Source organism: Leptonychotes weddellii, chromosome 8, assembly GCF_054177405.1.
Source record: "Leptonychotes weddellii isolate Sample4059 chromosome 8, ASM5417740v2, whole genome shotgun sequence".
Classification (NCBI taxonomy): domain Eukaryota; kingdom Metazoa; phylum Chordata; class Mammalia; order Carnivora; family Phocidae; genus Leptonychotes; species Leptonychotes weddellii.
In genome coordinates this window covers 40487986-40505780 of record NC_138376.1, presented here as the reverse complement: position 1 = coordinate 40505780, position 17795 = coordinate 40487986, and the positions used below count along the sequence as shown (strand labels likewise).

Here is a 17795-nt window from a genome sequence, read left to right as displayed (position 1 = left end):
TTTATTTTTGTGTGTGCTGTGAAAAAGTGGTCCAGGTTCATTCTTTTGCATGTAGCTGTCCAGGTTTCCCAGCACCATTTATTCAAAAGACCGTCTTTTCCCCATTGTGTATTCTTGCCTCCTTTCTCGAGATTCATTGACCATAAAGCATTTTTGTGTGGGGGGGGGCTCTCTATTCTGTTTCACTGGTCTATGTGTCTGCTTTTGTGCTGGTACAATATTTTGTGGTCACTACAGCTTTGTAGTATATCTTGAAATCTGGAGTTGTGAAACTTTCAGCTTTGTTCTCTTTTCTCAAGATCGCTTTTGCTATTTGGGTTTTTTTGTGGTTCCATGTGAATTTTAGGACTATTTGCTTTGGTTCTGTGAAAAATGCTGTTGGTATTTTGATCAGGATTGCATTGAATCTGTAGATTGCTTTGGGTGGCATGGACATTTTGACAATATTAATTCTTCCAATCCATTAGCATGGGATATCTTTCCATTTGTTTATATCGTCTTCAGTTTCTTTCATCAGGGCTTTATGGTTTTCAGAGTACAGGTCTTTTACCTTCTTGGTTAAGTTTATTCCTAGATATTTTCTTGTTTGGGGTACAAATGTAAATGAAATTGTTTTCATAATTTCTACTTCTGCTACTTCATTATTAGTGTATGAAAACACAACCAATTTCTGTGTTTTAATTTTGTATCCTGCAAGTTTATTGAATTCATTTATTCTTTTTTTTTTTTTTAAAGATTTTATTTACTGGGCGCCTGGGTGGCTCAGTTGGTTAAGCGACTGCCTTCGGCTCAGGTCATGATCCTGGAGTCCCAGGATCGAGTCCCTCTTCGGGCTCCCTGCTCGGCAGGGAGTCTGCTTCTCCCTCTGACCTTCCTCCCTCTCATGCTCTATCTCATTCTCTCTCAAATAAATAAATAAAATCTTTAAAAAAAAAAAAGATTTTATTTATTTATTTGATAGAGAGAGAGACAAAGAGAGAGGGAACACAAGCAGGGGGAATGGGAGAGGGAGAAGCAGGCCTCCCGCCAAACAGGGAGCCCAATGCGGAGCTCAATCCCAGGACCCTGAGATCATGACCTGAACTGAAGGCAGACACTTAATGAATGAGCCACCCAGGCGCCCCTGAATTCATTTATTCTAATAGTTTTCTGGTGGAGTCTAGATTTTCTGTATATTAGTATCATGTCATCTGCAAATAGTGACAGTTATACTTCTTCCTTGCCAGTTTGAATGCCTCTTATTTCTTTTTCTTGTCTGATTGCCATAGCTTGGACTTTGAGTACTATATCAGATAAAATTAGTGAGGGTGAACATCCTTGTCTTGTTCCTGATCTTAGAGGAAAAGCTCTAAGTTTTCACCATTGAGTATGATGTTAGCTGTGGGTTTGTTATATGTGGCCTTTATTATGTTGAGGTGTGTTCCTTCTAAACTTACTTTGTTGAGAGCTTTTATCATGAGCAGATGTTGAATTTTGTCAAGTGCTTTTTCTGTATCTATTGAGATGATCATAGGATTTTCATCCTTGGTTCTCTTGGTGTGTTGTATCATGTTGATTGATTTGAAAATTGAACTATCTTTGCATCCCCAGAATAAATTCCACTTGATCGTGGTGAAAAATACCCTTTTAATATATTGTTGAATGTGGTTTGTTAATATTTTGCTGAGGATTTTTGCATCTATGTTCATCAGGGATATTGGTTTGTAGTTTTCTATTTTTTTAGTGTCTTTGGCTTTGGTATCAGAGTAATGCTGGCTTCATAGAATGTATTTGGAAGCTTTCCTTCTATTGTGTGTGTGTGTGTGTGTGTAATAGTTTGAGGAGAATATATATTAACTCTCCTTTAAATGTTTAGTAGAATTCACCTGTGGATCCATTTGGTCCTGGATTTTTTGTTGTTGTTGGGCGTTTTTGATAACTAATTCAATTTCATTACTAGTAACCAGTCTGTTCAGATTTTCTGTTTCTTCCTAATTCGGTTTTGGGAGATTGTATGTTTCTGGGAATTTATCCATTTCTTCTAGGATGTCCAGTTTGTTAGCATATAATTTTTCAGAGTAGTCTCTTAATTCTTTGTATTTCTGTGGTGTCAGTTGTTACCTCCCCTTTCATTTCTGATTTTATTTGTGTCCTCTCCCTTTTTTTTTTTTTTTTTTGATGAATTTGGCTAAAGGTTTATCAATTTTGTTTATCTTTTCAAAGAGCTGGCTCTTGGTTTCGTTGATCATTTCTTTTGGTTTTGTGTTTATTTGCTTGTCTCTATTTCCTGTGTTTCAGCTGTGATCTTTATTATTTCTTTCCTTCTACTAACTTTGGGTTTTGTTTGTTCTCCCTTTTCTCATTCCTTTAGGTGTGAGGTTAGATTGAGATTTTTCTTGTTTCCTGAGGTAGGCCTGTATCAGTATAAATTTTCCTTTTAGAACTGATTTCACTGTGTCCCAACGATTTTGGACTGTTGTGTTTTCATTTTCCTTTTTCACCAGCTATTTTTAAATTTCCTCTTTGATTTCTTCATTGACCATTGGCTGTTTAGTAGCATGTTGTTTAGCCTCCATGTATTTGTGCTTTTTTTTTTCTTGTGATTCATTATGCTGTCTGAAAAGATGCATAGGATTTTAATCTTCTTAAGTTTATTTAGACTTGCTTTGTGGCCCAACATGTGACCTACCCTGGAGAATGTTTCATGTGCACTTGAAAAGAATGTGTATTCTACTGGGTTTAGATGGAATGTTCTGTATATATCTCTGTTTAGGCCTTCTGGTCTAATGTGCCTTTCAAAGACAGTTTCCTTACTGATTTTCTGTCTGGATGATCTATCCATTGAAGTGAGTGGAGTGTTATAGTCCCCTACTATTATTGTATTACTGTCAGTTTCTCCCTTATGTCTGTTAACATTTCTTTTAGGTACTTAGGTGCTCCAATGTTGGGGGCATAGAGATTTACAATTGTTATACCTTCTTGTTGAACTGATCTCTTTTTTTTTTAAGATTTTATTTATTTTTTTGACAGAGACACAGCGAGAGAGGGAATACAAGCAAGGGGAGTGGGAGAGGGAGAAGCAGGCTTCCCGTGGAGCAGGGAGCCTGATGCGGGGCTCAATCCCAGGACCCTGGGATCATGACCCGAGCCAAAGGCAGATGCCCAACTACTGAGCCACCCAGGCACCCCTGAACTGATCTCTTTATCATTATGTAATAATGCCCTTATTTGTCTCTTGTTACAGTTTTTGTTTCAAAGTAATTTTGTCTGATCTAAGTATTGCTACATTGACTCCTGCCACCCATCCACTTCCATTTGCATGCTATATCTCTTTCCATGCATTCTCTTTGTCTCTATGTGTCTTTAGTTCTGAAGTGAATCTCTTATAGGCAACATATATATGGGTCTTTTTTTTTTTAAGATTTTATTTATTTATTTGACAGAGTGGGAGAGAGAGCACACAAGCAGGGGGATCAGCAGGCAGAGGGAGAAGCAGGCTCCCCGCTGAGCAAGGAGCCAGACGCGGAACTCTATCTCAGGACCCTGGGATCATGACCTGAGCCAAAGGCAGATGCTTAACCGACTGAGCCACCCAGGCATCCCTGGTCTTTTTTTTTTTTTAATCCATTCAGTCACCCTATGCCTTTTCATTGGAGCACTTAGTCCTTTTACATGTAATTATTGATAAGTATGTACTTATTGCTGTTTTGTTCATTGTGTTGGTTATTTTTGTAGGTATTTTCTGTTCCTTTCTTCTTCTCTTGCTCTCTTTCCTTGTAGTTTGATGGCTTTCTTTAATGTTATGCTTGCATTCCTTTCTCTTTTGTGTGTGTGTATCCATTATTACATGGTTTGCTTTGTGGTTATCATTTCATTCATATAATGTCTCATGTGTCCAGCAATTATATATTAAGTTGATGGTCACTTAAGTTCAAGCACATTCTAAAAGTACTAAATTTTTATCCCCCCCTCCACTTTCTATGCTTATGATATCATATTCTGCATTTTTATTTTGTGTATCCCTTGAATGAATTTTGTAGAAATAATTGATTTTACTACTTTTTGTTTTAACATCCATACTGGCTTTATAAGTGATTTATCTGCAACTATATGCTTGTTACCAGTGAAATGTTTTCCTTTCAAATTTTCTTCTAGTTATGGCCTTTTCTTTCCAGTCAAAGAATTCCCTTTAATGTTTCTTATCAGGATGTTTTAGTGATGATGTATTCCTTTAGCTTTTGTTTGTCTGGGAAGTTCTTTATCTCTCCTATTCTAAGTGATGACCTGCTGGATAGAGTATTCTTGGTTATAGGTTTTTTTCTCCTTTCAGGGCTTTGTAGGCCAGAAGGGATCAGCATGACATATTAAAAGTTTCGGCTAAAAAAAAAAAAACAACAACAAAAAAAACAGCTGATAGCTTTATGGGGTTTCTCTTGTATATAACATTTTTTTTTTCTTGCTGCTTTTGAAATTCTCTCTTTATCATTACTTTTTGCCATTTAAATTATTATGTGTGTTGGTGTGGACCTCCTGGGTTCATCTTGTGTGGGGCTCTCTGATTCCTGGACCTGGATGTCTGTCTCCTTCCCCACATTTAGGGAGGTTTTCAGCTATTATTTCTTTGAGTAAATTATCTAAAGATTTTTTTTTTTTTTTGAGAGAGAGAGAGAGCACAAGTGGTGAGGAGGGGCAGAGGGGGTGAAGGAGGCTCCCTGCTGAGCAGTGAGCTCAACACAGGGCTTGATCCCAGGACTCCAGGATCATGACCTGAGCTGAAGGCAGACGTTTAACCAACTGAGCCACTCAGGTGCCTCTCTTCAAGTAAATTTTCTGCCCCCTTCTCTCATTCTTCTCCTTCTGGGATCCCTATAATGCAAATGTTATTAGGGTTGATGATGTTGGTGAGTTCCCTTAACCTATACTCATTTTTTATTTATTTTTTTTCTATTCAGCTTGGTTGCTTTCCTCACCGTCTTCTGGATCACTGATCTGTTTGTTCTTCTGCATCCTCTAATCTGCTGCCCTTTTCCTCTAGAGTAATTTTTATTTCAGTTATTGAATGCTTCATCTCTGGTTCTTTTTTGTATTTCCTCTTTAAGTTCTTAGTGAGTTTATCTACTCTTTCTTTTTTAAGTAGACTCCAGGCCTGGCATGGAGCCCAACTCATGACCCTGAGATCAAGAACTGAGCTGAGATCAAGAGTTGGACGCTTAGCCAACTGAGCCACCTAGGCACCCCTATCCACTCTTTTCTCAAGTCTAGTGAGTATCTTTGTCATTACTTTGAATTTTTTTGTTGTTTTTGTTTTGAGAGAGAGAGAGAGAACAAGCAGTGGGGAGGGGCAGAGGGAGAGAGAGAGAGAGAGAGAGAGAGAGAGAAGCAGACTCCCTGCTGAGCAGGAAGCCCAATGCAGGGCTCGATCCCAGGACCCGGAGATCATGACCTGAGCCAAAGGCAGACACTTAGCTGACTGAGCCACCCAGGTGCCCCCATTACTTTGAATTTTTATCAGGCATAGCGCTTCTCTGTTTCATTTAGCTCTTTTGCTGTGATTTTTCTTCTCTTTCATTTGAGACATATTCTTCTGTGTCCTCATTTTGTCTTAGTCTCTGTGTTTGTTTCTATGGATTAAGGAGGTCAGCTACATCTCCTGGTGTTGAAAGTTGTAGCCTTGCGTCCTGTGGTGTCCTGGAATGCAGTGCCCCCTGGGCACGAGAACCAGGTGCTCCAGGAGTGTCCCCATGGATGCACTACATGTGCTCTGCTGTGTGGCTGAGCTGTGTTTGCCTTCCCCTAGTCAGCAGCAGTGACCCACTTCGCCTGCTGCAGGCACACGGCACAGGGTTTGGTCCCTGGGCTGTTGAGGGGCCTCATACCAGTCTGGGGCTTGTAGGTGGATGGGATCAGCAGTCAGACTAGGTGTCTAAGTCAGCCTTTCTGCTCTAGTTGTGGGCCCTCCGAAGGGCAGGGCTTTCTCCCTGTGGTCCACAGAGGCTTTCGCTGATGGGCAGGGCTGGCAGTCAGACTAAATTAATCTTTCTGTCACAGTTTTGGGTGCACCAAGCAGCGGGGCTTTTTCCCTGCACAGCCAGCTAAAAGGCTCTGCCTCTGGAACTGCACGGGGGGGTGTGGGGGTGTGGGGAGCAGGAGTCACTTTGGCATGGTGCCAGCCCCTGCCAGAGCTGCTTACAGGGTGTGCTGGGGCAGAAGCTGCTTTCGGCAGGGGACACCTGCTGCGGCAAGAGTGTTAGATGATACAGGTTTGCAGGGGAATTTGGGGGTGGCACATGGGGGTGCTGGCAAAGTAGGTGGAGTGTTAGTGCTGGTTCTCACCGTATCCGGCTGTATAGTCTCAGGGAGGGAGAGCCCCCAACAGCCCCAAGCCCTCCTATCTTGCCCTCCACTAAGGTGTGAGAAGGGGGCTGTGGAGGAAACACCACAGGAAGAGCCGACTCCACAGTTAGTGCTTAGGCCAGATTCCCCGTGAGGACATCTGAGCACCTCAAGCAGGAGCTAAAATGCAACTTCTGAAAAATGTTTGATTTTTTTAGGAGTGACTGTACCTATTGATTGTCAGCTTCCCATAGTATTTGCAGGTTTCTGTAATGTCCAGATAGGGCAAAGGAAGAACATTACTGAAGTTAAAAGACTTCTGCAGCAGGATTTGCAGAGAACAGGCGAAAAAGGCTACATGGCAAAAATTCCTTCTGGTTAGTTATCTTTGGGTGTATCTTCAGATGTTTTTTGATTCTCTGTATATTCTAATATTCTCACAATAAATGTATGTTGCTTTTGTATTAACAATCTGAGTGTACTGGGTCAGGCTCCTGCGTGGTGCAGTCGGTTAAGCGTCTGACTTGGTTTCGGCTCAGGCCATGACCAGGGTCATGAGATGGAGCTCCGCATCGGGCTCTGCACTCAGCTCTGAGTCTGCCTGAGACTCACTCTCTCCCTCTGCCCCTCCCCTCCCCGCACTCTTTCTCTAAAATAAATATTTAAAATAATCTGAATGTACAGAAAATATAATTTGAGAAAATACTATTTTCAGCTTCAAGCTAAATACATAAGAGTTGCTTTAGTGGGCACAAGGAAAGCTTTGAACTTGGTATCCACTGGCTGGCTGCAGCAGCTCTTGACTAATCCAGGCATGGTGGCAAAACAACAGAGAATCTTTGACTCCCACTCTCCTTAGGAATATACTTTCCAAGCTATATTTGACGAGGTCCTAATCAGATGTCCTTTTAACTTGCATACCAAAACTACTGGTCACATCATGAAGAGCTGCCTTATCTTAGGCATTTTGCTTTTCTCCCTCTTTTCTAACTTGAGGGAGACGCCGTTTCTCAGATTACTACAAAAAGCCAACTCTAAGTAGTACTCTCTTCTTTTCACGCACACTCTGGATGTTTGGTTTTCACCTTTAACATAATATGCATTAGTTTTTTTTTTTTTTAAGATTTATTTTTATTTGACAGAGAGAGAGATCACGAGACTAGGAACACAAGCAGGCTTCCCGCCGAGCAGGGAGCCCGATGTGGGACCTGATCCTAGGACCCCGGGATCATGACCCAAGCCGAAGGCAGACGTTTAACGACTGAGCCATCCAGGCGCCCACATGCATTAGCTTTTTAAAAGACCTGTCCCACATCGAATTGCAAGAACTTGGGAAGCATCTTTTTTTTTTTTTTTTTTTTAAAGGTTTTTTTTTTTTTATTTATTCATTTGACAGAGATAGACACAGCGAGAGGGAACACAAGCAGGGGGAAGTGGGAGAGGGAGAAGTAGGCCTCCCGCAGAGCGAGGAGCCCGATGCGGGCCTCGATCCCAGGACTCTGAGATCATGACCTGAGCCGAAGGCAGACGCTTAACGACTGAGCCACCCAGGTGCCCTGGGAAGCATCTTTTAATGTCAACATGAATTTGAAAGCATCTGTGGCTGCAGATGCTGATTTCTTTTTTTTTTTTTTTTTGAGGGATGGGACAGTTTAATTTAGAAATAAGCTTCGGACAGCCTCCTGATCAGAAGGGAGCCTAAGGGCCCACCCTGGGGGAGAGAAGCCATCGTGGAGGGTAAGGCCCCCAGGTGGAGGGAGACCAGCATGGGAGCTGGTACCACGAGTGCCACGACACTGGTCCTGTGCTCAGCAGGGACTGGCAGAGCCTGGAGTGATGAGCGGAATGGCCTTCTCAGGCATGGGGCTGTGCTTGATGCGACTTGCAGTTGCATCTTCCACTCAGGGCTATCAAGATTCCAGCGATGCACAGGAGCCCTCCGAAAATCATCCCGCCCAGCCGCAGGCTTTCCCAGTCGTGGTAGGAGGGACTGTCTTTATCAACCAGGTCATTGGCTTCCAAGGCAGGCAGGCCTGCCAGTGTGAGGGGAAGGCCTCGGGTCACTGTCTTCAAGATACAGCTGCAGAGCAGGGCTGAGAGCCGGGTGCAGATCTGGAGAGGCTGCTGGGGCTGGGCCGCAGACGTTGATTTCTGAAAGTGTGTGCGCCTTCAACCCTAGCTGGGTCTGAACCGCCGAGAACAGAGCTGACTCTGGTAGAGGTCTGCCAGCCACCAACTCTGGGACCACAAAGCAATGGCAGCATCCCCAGGGAGGCACTCTCCCCGTTTTAATTCTGGACGGAGTTGGGCCTGGGTTGACACGATCACCTGCGGTGTTCTTTCAGTAACAGAGATGCCCAGCTGAGTTGGCTGAAGGGCTCTCTGTTGGGCTTGGAGACCTACAGTCTGTGGCTGCAGAGACCACAGGTGGAAGGAGGCAGCCTCCCAAGCCTTTGCTGGCTACCCTAGGGCTGTTTATGACGCTGACGTTTAAAAAAGGCCACCCAAAGATATCTTCTTGAAAGAAATGTTTATTATTTTTATCGGTCAAACAGTTTCAAACAAATTCAGAACAAGTTTTCACATTTTGAGCCTTTAGTGCAAAGACACTATGTCATGCGTGAAAGAAATGCTGATCCAGTGGCGCCCTCCCCTGAAGCAAGTAAATATTGGGATGATCAGGTGGAAGGAGACTTATGTGACAGAAATCTGCTCAGAAATCCTCTTGAAAAAGGACATGATTTAAAGCTCATTTGAAGGTTTTTCACAACATAAATGTGCTTAAACAACTTGTAATCTCAACTTCTTAATTTCAAAACAAAATACCCCAAGTATCAACTATCCCTTTTAAATAAAAAAAATAATCAATTTATACTCTTCTTAAAAGAACTCTAACAATGTAAAATAAGTTCCAATTCCATATATATATATATGTACATTTATAACTTAGGTGCTCTTTTGCTCTATATACTTTTACTCATGCAACAGTGACAGACGACTGGATGTGAGGCCCTACAGAGGCCTCTCTGAGAAAGCAGTGTAGCTTCTCACTCTGGCGAAGAACAAAGGGGTGTACATCTTGTCAATCTCAAAAGCAGTAACTGCAGTCTCACCAGTTGATCTGGAAAGAAAGCACAAAATTACCAGTTACAAGGACATTTCAACTCATTTAAAATCCTTACATATTTAGAGGGGAGGGTTTATCTTACACTTTAGTCTTTTTTATTTTTGAATTCATCTCCGTAAATTCAAAATGATAGAGGCATGATAAGAGAAAACCACAGGCCCAGAATAGTGTCACTTACACCGAATTCCCAAACCAGGGCCTAATACCCAATCTAAATGCAGTTTCAAGTCAGTCAGAAATCTTCTGATGGGCCCCCTCCACCCCCCAAAGGAAGATGAGGTAGCCTGCATGGTATGACTCCCTGCTCTTCCCTCTCAGGGAAAGCAGCACTTCCTGGAACAACCCTTCCTGCCCCTACCCTCCTGCTATAAAACCCTTCCATTTTGTTCAACTCCTCCGAGCTCCCCTCTACCCGTTAGATGGGATGCTGCGCAATTCAGGACTTGTTTACTAAAGCCAGTTAGACAATTAAAATTTACTTGGTTGAATTTTTGTCATTTAACAGATTCGGTGGCAGCAAAAGGATCCAAAGGGAACTTCCGGCAGCATCTGGGGCGATGAGAACATAGGCGTGGTCCCTGTGAACCTTCTGAGCTCACTGTCTTTCTCACCATCTCGAGGGTCGTGGGTAAGTTCCTCTCAGTTACGAGTGTTTTGTCGTCGCTGACGTTCAAACTCCCATCTAAATGGCGTTCCCGTACAGGGCAGGACGGCTTGAGCTGGCAGGTGCTTATGCCTGGAGCCCAGCCCCACAGACCACAGTCCCTGGTGGAAAGCCATGCGCTGCGGGAATTGGTGGTGGTGTGCACAGGGCCCTCCTATGGCCAAGATGCAATGCTGCCAAAACACCCAAGGGCACAGGTCTGTCTGTCTGGTTTTGTGTAAAGCCTGTCGCTAGTGGGGATCTTGGAGACCAAAAAGCTGCAAGAATTGGTGGGGATGGGTCGAGCATTTAAAGGCTGTTAGAAGTGCTCACCACCTCAGGAAGACTCCTGGGATGGGATAAGTTAGTTGTGAAATAGGTTAGCCTGGCACTAGGTCACCCACCAATCTCAAGAAACTTTCCAGGCACCGAGGTACACTGTAAAACACACTCAATCCCCAGCCCCATGGCACATCCCTTTCAGGTATTCATTCAGCTCAGAAGATCCCTAAGTTCTGAGGGGTCAAGCATGCCACCTTCTGGCACACCTGCTTATTTTATGTCTAAGAACTACTACAGTCCCAGAAGTTTTAGATATCTAGCAAAAACGACAAAATCTTCCTAAGCTTGTTTTGTGTCCTGAGGCACTTAGCTTGGTAACCACCAGGCTGGGTGCCCCAAAAGAAGGCTGATGTGGGTTAACTCTGTGACTAGGGACCTACCGACGTGCTGCCAGCCCTCAGAGGAATCACGACCTAGAAATACAGTGGCCATTATGGGGAACGTTCCAGTTAGATAAGATCATTTAAGAAGTAGACCTGAAAGCACGAGTTCCCAAATTAAACAGAATGGGATACCCATTTCATTTGGCATGCAGATGCCTCCAAAAGGTTTCAAAGTTCCAAAACCGTTTCATTGAAAGATTTTATTGCAATAGGAAAAATTAAAAAGAGAAAAAGGTAGGTGCCTAAAACAAGACTGTAAGACTGGGTACTCCTTCTCATCTGAATTTTAAAAGACTACCTAAACATCAGCCAAATTCTGCCAAGTTAATGGCCGTACAGACACCCTGTTCTCTACCTTCTAAGCAGGGCCCTCCCATGAGCCCATCCCAGAGTCAACGAAGCTGAGGGATTTTCTGATAAACTGCTACATTATTCCTTAGACAGTCAAGGGGAAACCGGCAGATACCAGATCGTGCCCAGGGGATCCTGGAAAAACTGGCAGAAGCCAGCAAAAGGTGAAAATTCTTACCAGAGTCCGCGCTTCCAAATCTCTGCCTGCCCAGTCACACAGAAAATAAAATCACACTGTCCTTCCCTTCTAAATCCAGACCCACTGGTTACTGATCCCTTCTCTCCCAGGGACACCTACTGCCTTCCTGCTCCTCTGGTTTGGCATTGCTGGGCTTGGCTTTCTGCCTGCTTGGGACATGCAGGTTGTTGGTTCTTTCTTTTGGCCATCACTGTGAGTGATTCTAGATTTGGGGAAGTTGATATCCTCCATACCGTCCCTGCTGATCCATCTTTCACCCAACAGAAGCAATTCAATACTGCCACAAATACGTAAAGTTAGAATGATGTACCCAGAGGGGGAAAGAAGCAAACTGAGGATACGAGAGATGGATAGGGGGAGAACCTCTGATGCCATTTAAGTTACAGTCCAATTCTTTGGATTGAACTGAAAGCAATGGTCCTTATGTTACACATCTTTGCAAAACCACAAACGCAGCTCTATAGGCAACAAAGTTCCCCTATTCCTTTACCAATCCCCCAATGTCCCGTTTATCTCAGACAGCTTGTACATTATTGGCCTTAGGAAACCAAGTTTCTTCTAGAAGGAGCTTGCATTTTTCCCTGTGCTTTTTAAATCTAAATGTTCAATGTTCTACCTGGTCTTCTCCAGGAATTCCTTAGTTCACCTCTTTAAAATGCAAACTTAAGGAGATGATTCTTACCAAGAAAAAACAAAATGGGCAAAGTCATTTGAAACTTGACTTGCCAAGGGCAAATACAAACCTTAAGTGTCTTCTCTAAAGATGTATATAAAGAAAAGCTTTACCCATGTAGCCAGGTAACCTCAACATATTCAACCTACCAGAAAAACAAACTCACATCTGATTTTGATAAATCCTGTATTTATTTTAGGGCAGGATTTTCAAAATCAGCTATAAGGTCTCTGAGTCAGTCTGTTCACATGTGTCTATACATGTGCGTTATAGTTATGTGGTACTTCCCACCTCTGATGGTATCGCTAAAATGAATTTGTAAAAGAGCTCTATTTAGTGGGTTTGAAGGCAAGTGCCTATAAGGATGGGCATTCTGAAAATCATATAGTCAGAGACTAACCCAAATGTTTAAGTGCATGTGACCCAGGAAAATATTGATATAAAAGCTAGATAACGGTTAATGGTTTAATTAAAAGACATGTTTTTAGTTATCAACATTAAATATTAAACTTATTCTACCTGAGTTTACTAGGTAAATTCACATTCTCTCTTCTAAGATGTGGCCACACAAAACAAAGTGTTTGTCGGTAAACATAATTCAGGACAAATAAAGCTAAGCAGCACAAAAGTTTATAAATGAGCTTTTCAGCAATATTTGTCTACTTAGTTTTCCCAAGCTTTTTTTTTTTTTTTTGATAACCTAAAACCTTAAACTAAGTTAAGTTAAATGATGAATTAAGTTAAACTCATTAAATACCTAGATCATTTCCAAATAAGATAAAGTACTAAAGCATTAATTAGTAAACACAGATTTATCTACTTTTGTCTTCATATTACAGAGAAACTAGTATTTAAACATGCTAATGATACACTGAAACACGTAAAACAGCACATGCTCTAGAAATTTTAAAATGTATTCATAAATATGCCAATTTAAAAAAAATGCTAGTGTAACAGTTCAAAATTGCTCACTTATTAGTTTTCACTAGAAATTAAGGTTTTTAAGGGTTAAGAATTCTAATTAATATCTTTGTATGCCAGGAAAGCAGGACGTGTTTTTCATAAAATAAGGTATGAGAAATAGAGAGTAAGTTTGTCCTAAAATGAAGCTGGTTGTTTAAAGAAAAAAAAAAAAAAAAAAAAAAGACAAAATCGGGATGTAGAAAAGAGGTTGTAAAAGGTTTGTAGAAAACAAATATTTGAAAAGGAATTTTAATGTGTGGTCAAGCAGGTTAAGATTAAAATATATTTTAAAAAATGAGTTTTAATATCAAAGTAAGATGGTGCAAAATTATTTCGTTTTCTGTCAAAAAACAGTTTTCTTGGACTTTGGTCTGCTTTTGAAAAGACTGCAGTTTCATAACAATCTGTAATCCTACTTATAAGGCAAGTGCTTTAAAACCTTTTTTAAAAAATTGTGACAAACTTCCAAAGGACCTGTTAAACTAATGAGGCTTATTCGCTGTAAGTGAATACCTAACCTTCTGTGTAGCACAAGTGGCTGAAGTCCACTCTGGGTCCACAAACATGGCCCCTCATCACCAGACTTGCCACCCTGACGTCCCTGTAACATGGCAACAGCCTGCTTCTAAACTGAAGACACTGAAATGAGTGAGCACTGACTGCAAATTGAACACACGCTTATAGAAACCTAGATGGCCCGGTTCTTCCTGGCAAATCCCACATTTTAATTTTTGCATTCCTTCACCCACCACAGCACAATGATGAAGACTCAAATTATAAACAGACATTGATAGACTTCTATAAAATTACAAAAATAGTCTACCAGCAATGCCTGACCTGTTTGGTCACTACCACTCCCCATACCCCACCCCCACCCCCATAACCTATTTTTGTTCCAAGAGACCTCAAACCTCTGCCCTCTGGATCCTTCAAACACTTGTAGCTGGACTTCATTCAACTGCCACTGAGTATGAGTATAGCTCATACTCATAAATATTGCCGAAAAGCTCATTTACAAACTTTTGTCTTGCTTAGCTTTATTTGTCCTGAATTATGTTTACCTACAAACACTTTATTAAACATTAGACAGTCAGCCATTATCCTAAGCTATTATGAGTGATCAACAGGTTCTTGTTCTTGTATGTTTGATTTCTAGATGGGTTGAGATTTCCCCTGCTGTAAGACTGATGCCTTCACAGGAAAAACCAACCAAAACAAACCAACTTAAAAATGTGTTCCCCACTTGGGGTATACTTTCCACTCTCTCCAGTGATCAAGGCATCCATTTCACTGGACAAATCACACGCGCCTCGACGAAAACCTTACGAACTTCTTGGAATTCTATCAGGACACAACCTTCTGGTCCCTTGTTGTCTCCTGCTCGTATGACCAGCTACTGTAAGTCTCCACTGTCTTATGCTCAAGCCTGTCACCCATCGATTCAAGAAGCTTTCCTGGATCCCAATTCAAAGAAACCTGTTCATCACAGCCTAGAGTTTGGTGACTATATGAGCGTTGCCAGAGGAAAACCACTCTCCAGCCGCACTGGAAAAGGACCTTCCCAGGCGCTCCTGACCATGGACACTGCTGCAGAACTATGAAGTATTAAGCCCTGGGTACACATCACAGAGATAAGGCTCCACCCGCCACCCGGTCCTGTACAGATGCTGGAGACCTCCACGTCAAAGTGATGAGCAAGACGAGTAGAAGACATCGAGGTAGTCTGCTTCCACCCCAGATGACGGATGGAGACTCCATACACTAAACGTAAACCCTTTTCTCCTCTTTTCCTTTCCTTCACTCTGGCGTTGGCCTGGAAAGATAACACCCTCATCCATATCTCCCAGGCCACCGTGAAGGGGGTGGGTGTGGGAGGGGTATAACCTCTGGAATTTAAAACAATCTTTTATTTCAGGCTAGGAGAAAATCTAACTGTGCCTCTAACTTTTCACAAGCAAAATAAAAGATCTCATTGGCTGAATCTCCTAAATTTACATTGTTGAATTTAAAAAAAGACATTCACGATTCAGATTCACTCCTTTACAGAGGTCCCGATTTCCTTGGTTAGGGATACATATAAATGAGGCTATGATCAATTCTCAAAATTATTGCAAAATCTGCTGCTAAAGCAAAAGCAGCACCACAAAGATCCTTGGACTCTCTAGCCAAAGCTGTCCTTGATTATCTTTTAGCTGAGCAAGGGGGTGGGTATCTGTGTTGCGGCCAATACCACCTACTGTGCCTGGACTAACACTGCTGGGGAAGTTAAAAATTGTATAAGATCACTGAGCAAGGCACTGGGCTTAAAAAGATGACTCCTGCAGTAGGGCCTTTCTATGGTTTGGTTGGGTCTTGGGGACCATGGCTCTAAGTACACTCCAACTATTGGGAACTGTCCTAACAGTAAGAATAATACTAAGAATAATAATAACCTATAGTAATAGTAATCTCTTTGGTGCATTATATTCTCTCAAAAGCTTTAAATGTATGTTCACAGCCACTCATCACCAAGCAAATGATCTAAGACTGGAACATGAACCTGAAGCTGTGACCTACCAGTATCACAGATGAAGGAAAAGCATCGTGACCTATGGGTACCACACAAAGGATCAACACAAGCTGTGAGAACTACAAAAGGGTAATTGAGAGTTGGTGCTCATGCCTTAAATTTTGATCACATCTCTCAGTTAAGCTGACAATCTGATCAAAAGGGGGAACTGTTAAAAAGAAAACCACAGGCCCCAAAATGGGATCACTCAGGATGGGTTCCCAAAGCGGGGCTTAATATATAATTTAATTGCAGTTTCAGCCTCCCCCAGAAATGCAGTCTAAACTGGTCAGTCAGGGGCGCCTGGGTGGCTCAGTTGGTTAAGCAGCTGCCTTCAGCTCAGGTCATGATCCCAGGGTCCTGGGATCGAGTCCCGCATCGGACTCCCTGCTCAGTGGAGAGCCTGCTTCTCCCTCCCCCTCTGCCTGCCTCTCTGCCTACTTGTGCTCTCTGTCAAATAAATAAATAAAATCTTTAAAAATAAATAAACTGCTCAGAAATTTATTGATGGGAGCCCATGAGTCTGCCACATGGACCCTCTCCGTTCCCCAAAGGAAAATGAGGAGTTTGCGTAAGACCCTCTGCTTTTCCCTTTAAGAGAAAATGTCCTTGCCTGAAACAATCCTTTTCTTTTGCTAATAACCTTCCTGCCCTGCTCTCCTTCTATAAAAACCTTCCATTTTATACAACTCCTCAAGGCTCCCCATTCACAAATCATTTAATAAAGCCAATTAGATCTTTAAAAATTTTACTTGGTAAAATTTTTGTTATTTAACAGGCATATTGTAAAAAATTTGAAAAACTGAGAAAAGTACAAAGAAAAAAATCACTCATCATTCCATCATCTAATATAACAATATGAGGTACAGTTGACCCTTGAACAACATAGGGGTTGGGGTGTCAAAAATCCACATATAACTTTTGAGTCCCCAGAAACATAATTACTACTAACCTGTTGACCGGAAGTCTTACCAATTACAAAATCAATTAACACATATTTTGTATGTTACATGTATGTTTTACTGTATTCTTACAGTAAAGTAAGCTAGAGGAGAAACAAAGTTATTAAAAGTACAAGAAAAATACATTTACAGTACTGTATTTATAAAAAAAATCCACATTATAAGTGGATGCATGCAGCTCAAACCTGTGTTGTTCAAGGGTCAACTACACCTTCTTCCAAGCACCTCAACCTGTCTATCGAGCTTTTCTATTGAGATTATAATACTATCAGTAATTCTGCTTTTCATTTAGCATTCTGACATATGCATTTCCTCACATTATTAAATACTCTTCAGAAGCCATTACATATTTCACTGTCTGCCTGTACCACAATTTCCTTAATAATCTCCCCCCTCTTTTTTAAAGATTTTATTTATTTGAGAGAGAGAGAGCACAAGTGGGAGGAGGGGCAGAGGGAGAGAGAGAAGCAGACTCCCCACTGAACGAGGAGCCTGATGTGGGGCTCAATCCAGGACGCCGGGATCATGACCTGAGCTAAAGGCTGATACTTAACCGACTGAGCTACCCAGGTGCCCCAATAATTCCCTTTCTGTTGGAGATTTACGTTGTTTTCATTGTTTGGTAATTAAAAATGTGATAAGCTGCTCAGAGAGGATTCTGCTTGTCCCTCTCCCTCTGCCCACCTCTTGCTCATGCTCTCTCTCTCCCTGTCTCTCTCAAATAAAATCTTTAAAAAAAAAAAAGCGATATTTTTGATTATGTCCTTTGAACAGATTCCTTAGAAATTCTAAGTAAAAGACTACAGATATTTTAAGGATCTTGTTAAAATGTAATTTAAGAAGAATTATAATCCTAGAATAGAATTTAGTGACTTAATATTTGCATGATCAACAGCATCATCCCACTGGGGAGGGAAGGGAAGCTGATGATAAGTAATACTACTACAGCCTTTTAGTTTTGTCCCCCAAAGGGATAAATAAAGGGATAAATCAAGCGACTTTATACATACAGTAAGGAAGTCAATGTGAGCATTAGCAGTTACAAATGACACCTATAATAATGTCCTTCTTCCTCCTAAAACATGATGCTTTCTATTTATTTGGTACTACTCTGAGTTTGGTTTCTTTCTATGAGAAGAAAATAGAACACTGCACAGTTTACTGAGAGAAGCAAAAAGGAGATACAGGACTGCTAGGTAAGAATGAAAAGAAAGAAAAATGCTGAGAATCTCAGTTCTCAGGACCTTTCACACGAGTGGGGAAAGCATGGAAACAGGCCACAGATGGTTTTC

General features: G+C 41.7%; 1 protein-coding gene, 2 long non-coding RNA genes and 1 pseudogene across 6 annotated transcripts in view; 1 reads left to right on the top strand and 3 right to left on the bottom strand.

The window, feature by feature from the left end:
• Positions 1 to 17795, bottom strand: part of LOC145723015 (uncharacterized) — a 99307-nt gene that overhangs the window by 17800 nt on the left and 63712 nt on the right. The gene's annotated exons all lie outside the window — the stretch shown is intronic.
• Positions 4305 to 17329, top strand: LOC115938240 (uncharacterized). 2 transcript variants are annotated; one of them, XR_014147722.1, is made up of 5 exons: positions 4305 to 4786; positions 5117 to 5240; positions 9945 to 10067; positions 14150 to 14760; positions 15491 to 17329. It is a non-coding gene; the product is annotated as an uncharacterized LOC115938240 (long non-coding RNA). The 2 variants fall into 2 exon arrangements; XR_004073402.2 differs by having other exon boundaries at positions 4307 to 5240.
• Positions 7876 to 9085, bottom strand: LOC115938241 (FXYD domain-containing ion transport regulator 4 pseudogene; annotated as a pseudogene).
• The window catches only part of FBXO9 (F-box protein 9), a 39229-nt gene continuing 30259 nt past the window's right edge, over positions 8826 to 17795 (bottom strand). For all 3 annotated transcript variants that reach the window (XM_081828424.1, XM_081828422.1, XM_081828423.1), the window contains one exon: positions 8826 to 9433. In XM_081828424.1, coding sequence (XP_081684550.1) covers positions 9325 to 9433 — 109 coding nt within the window. In that variant the 3' untranslated portion in view covers positions 8826 to 9324. The remainder of the gene's footprint in view (positions 9434 to 17795) is intronic.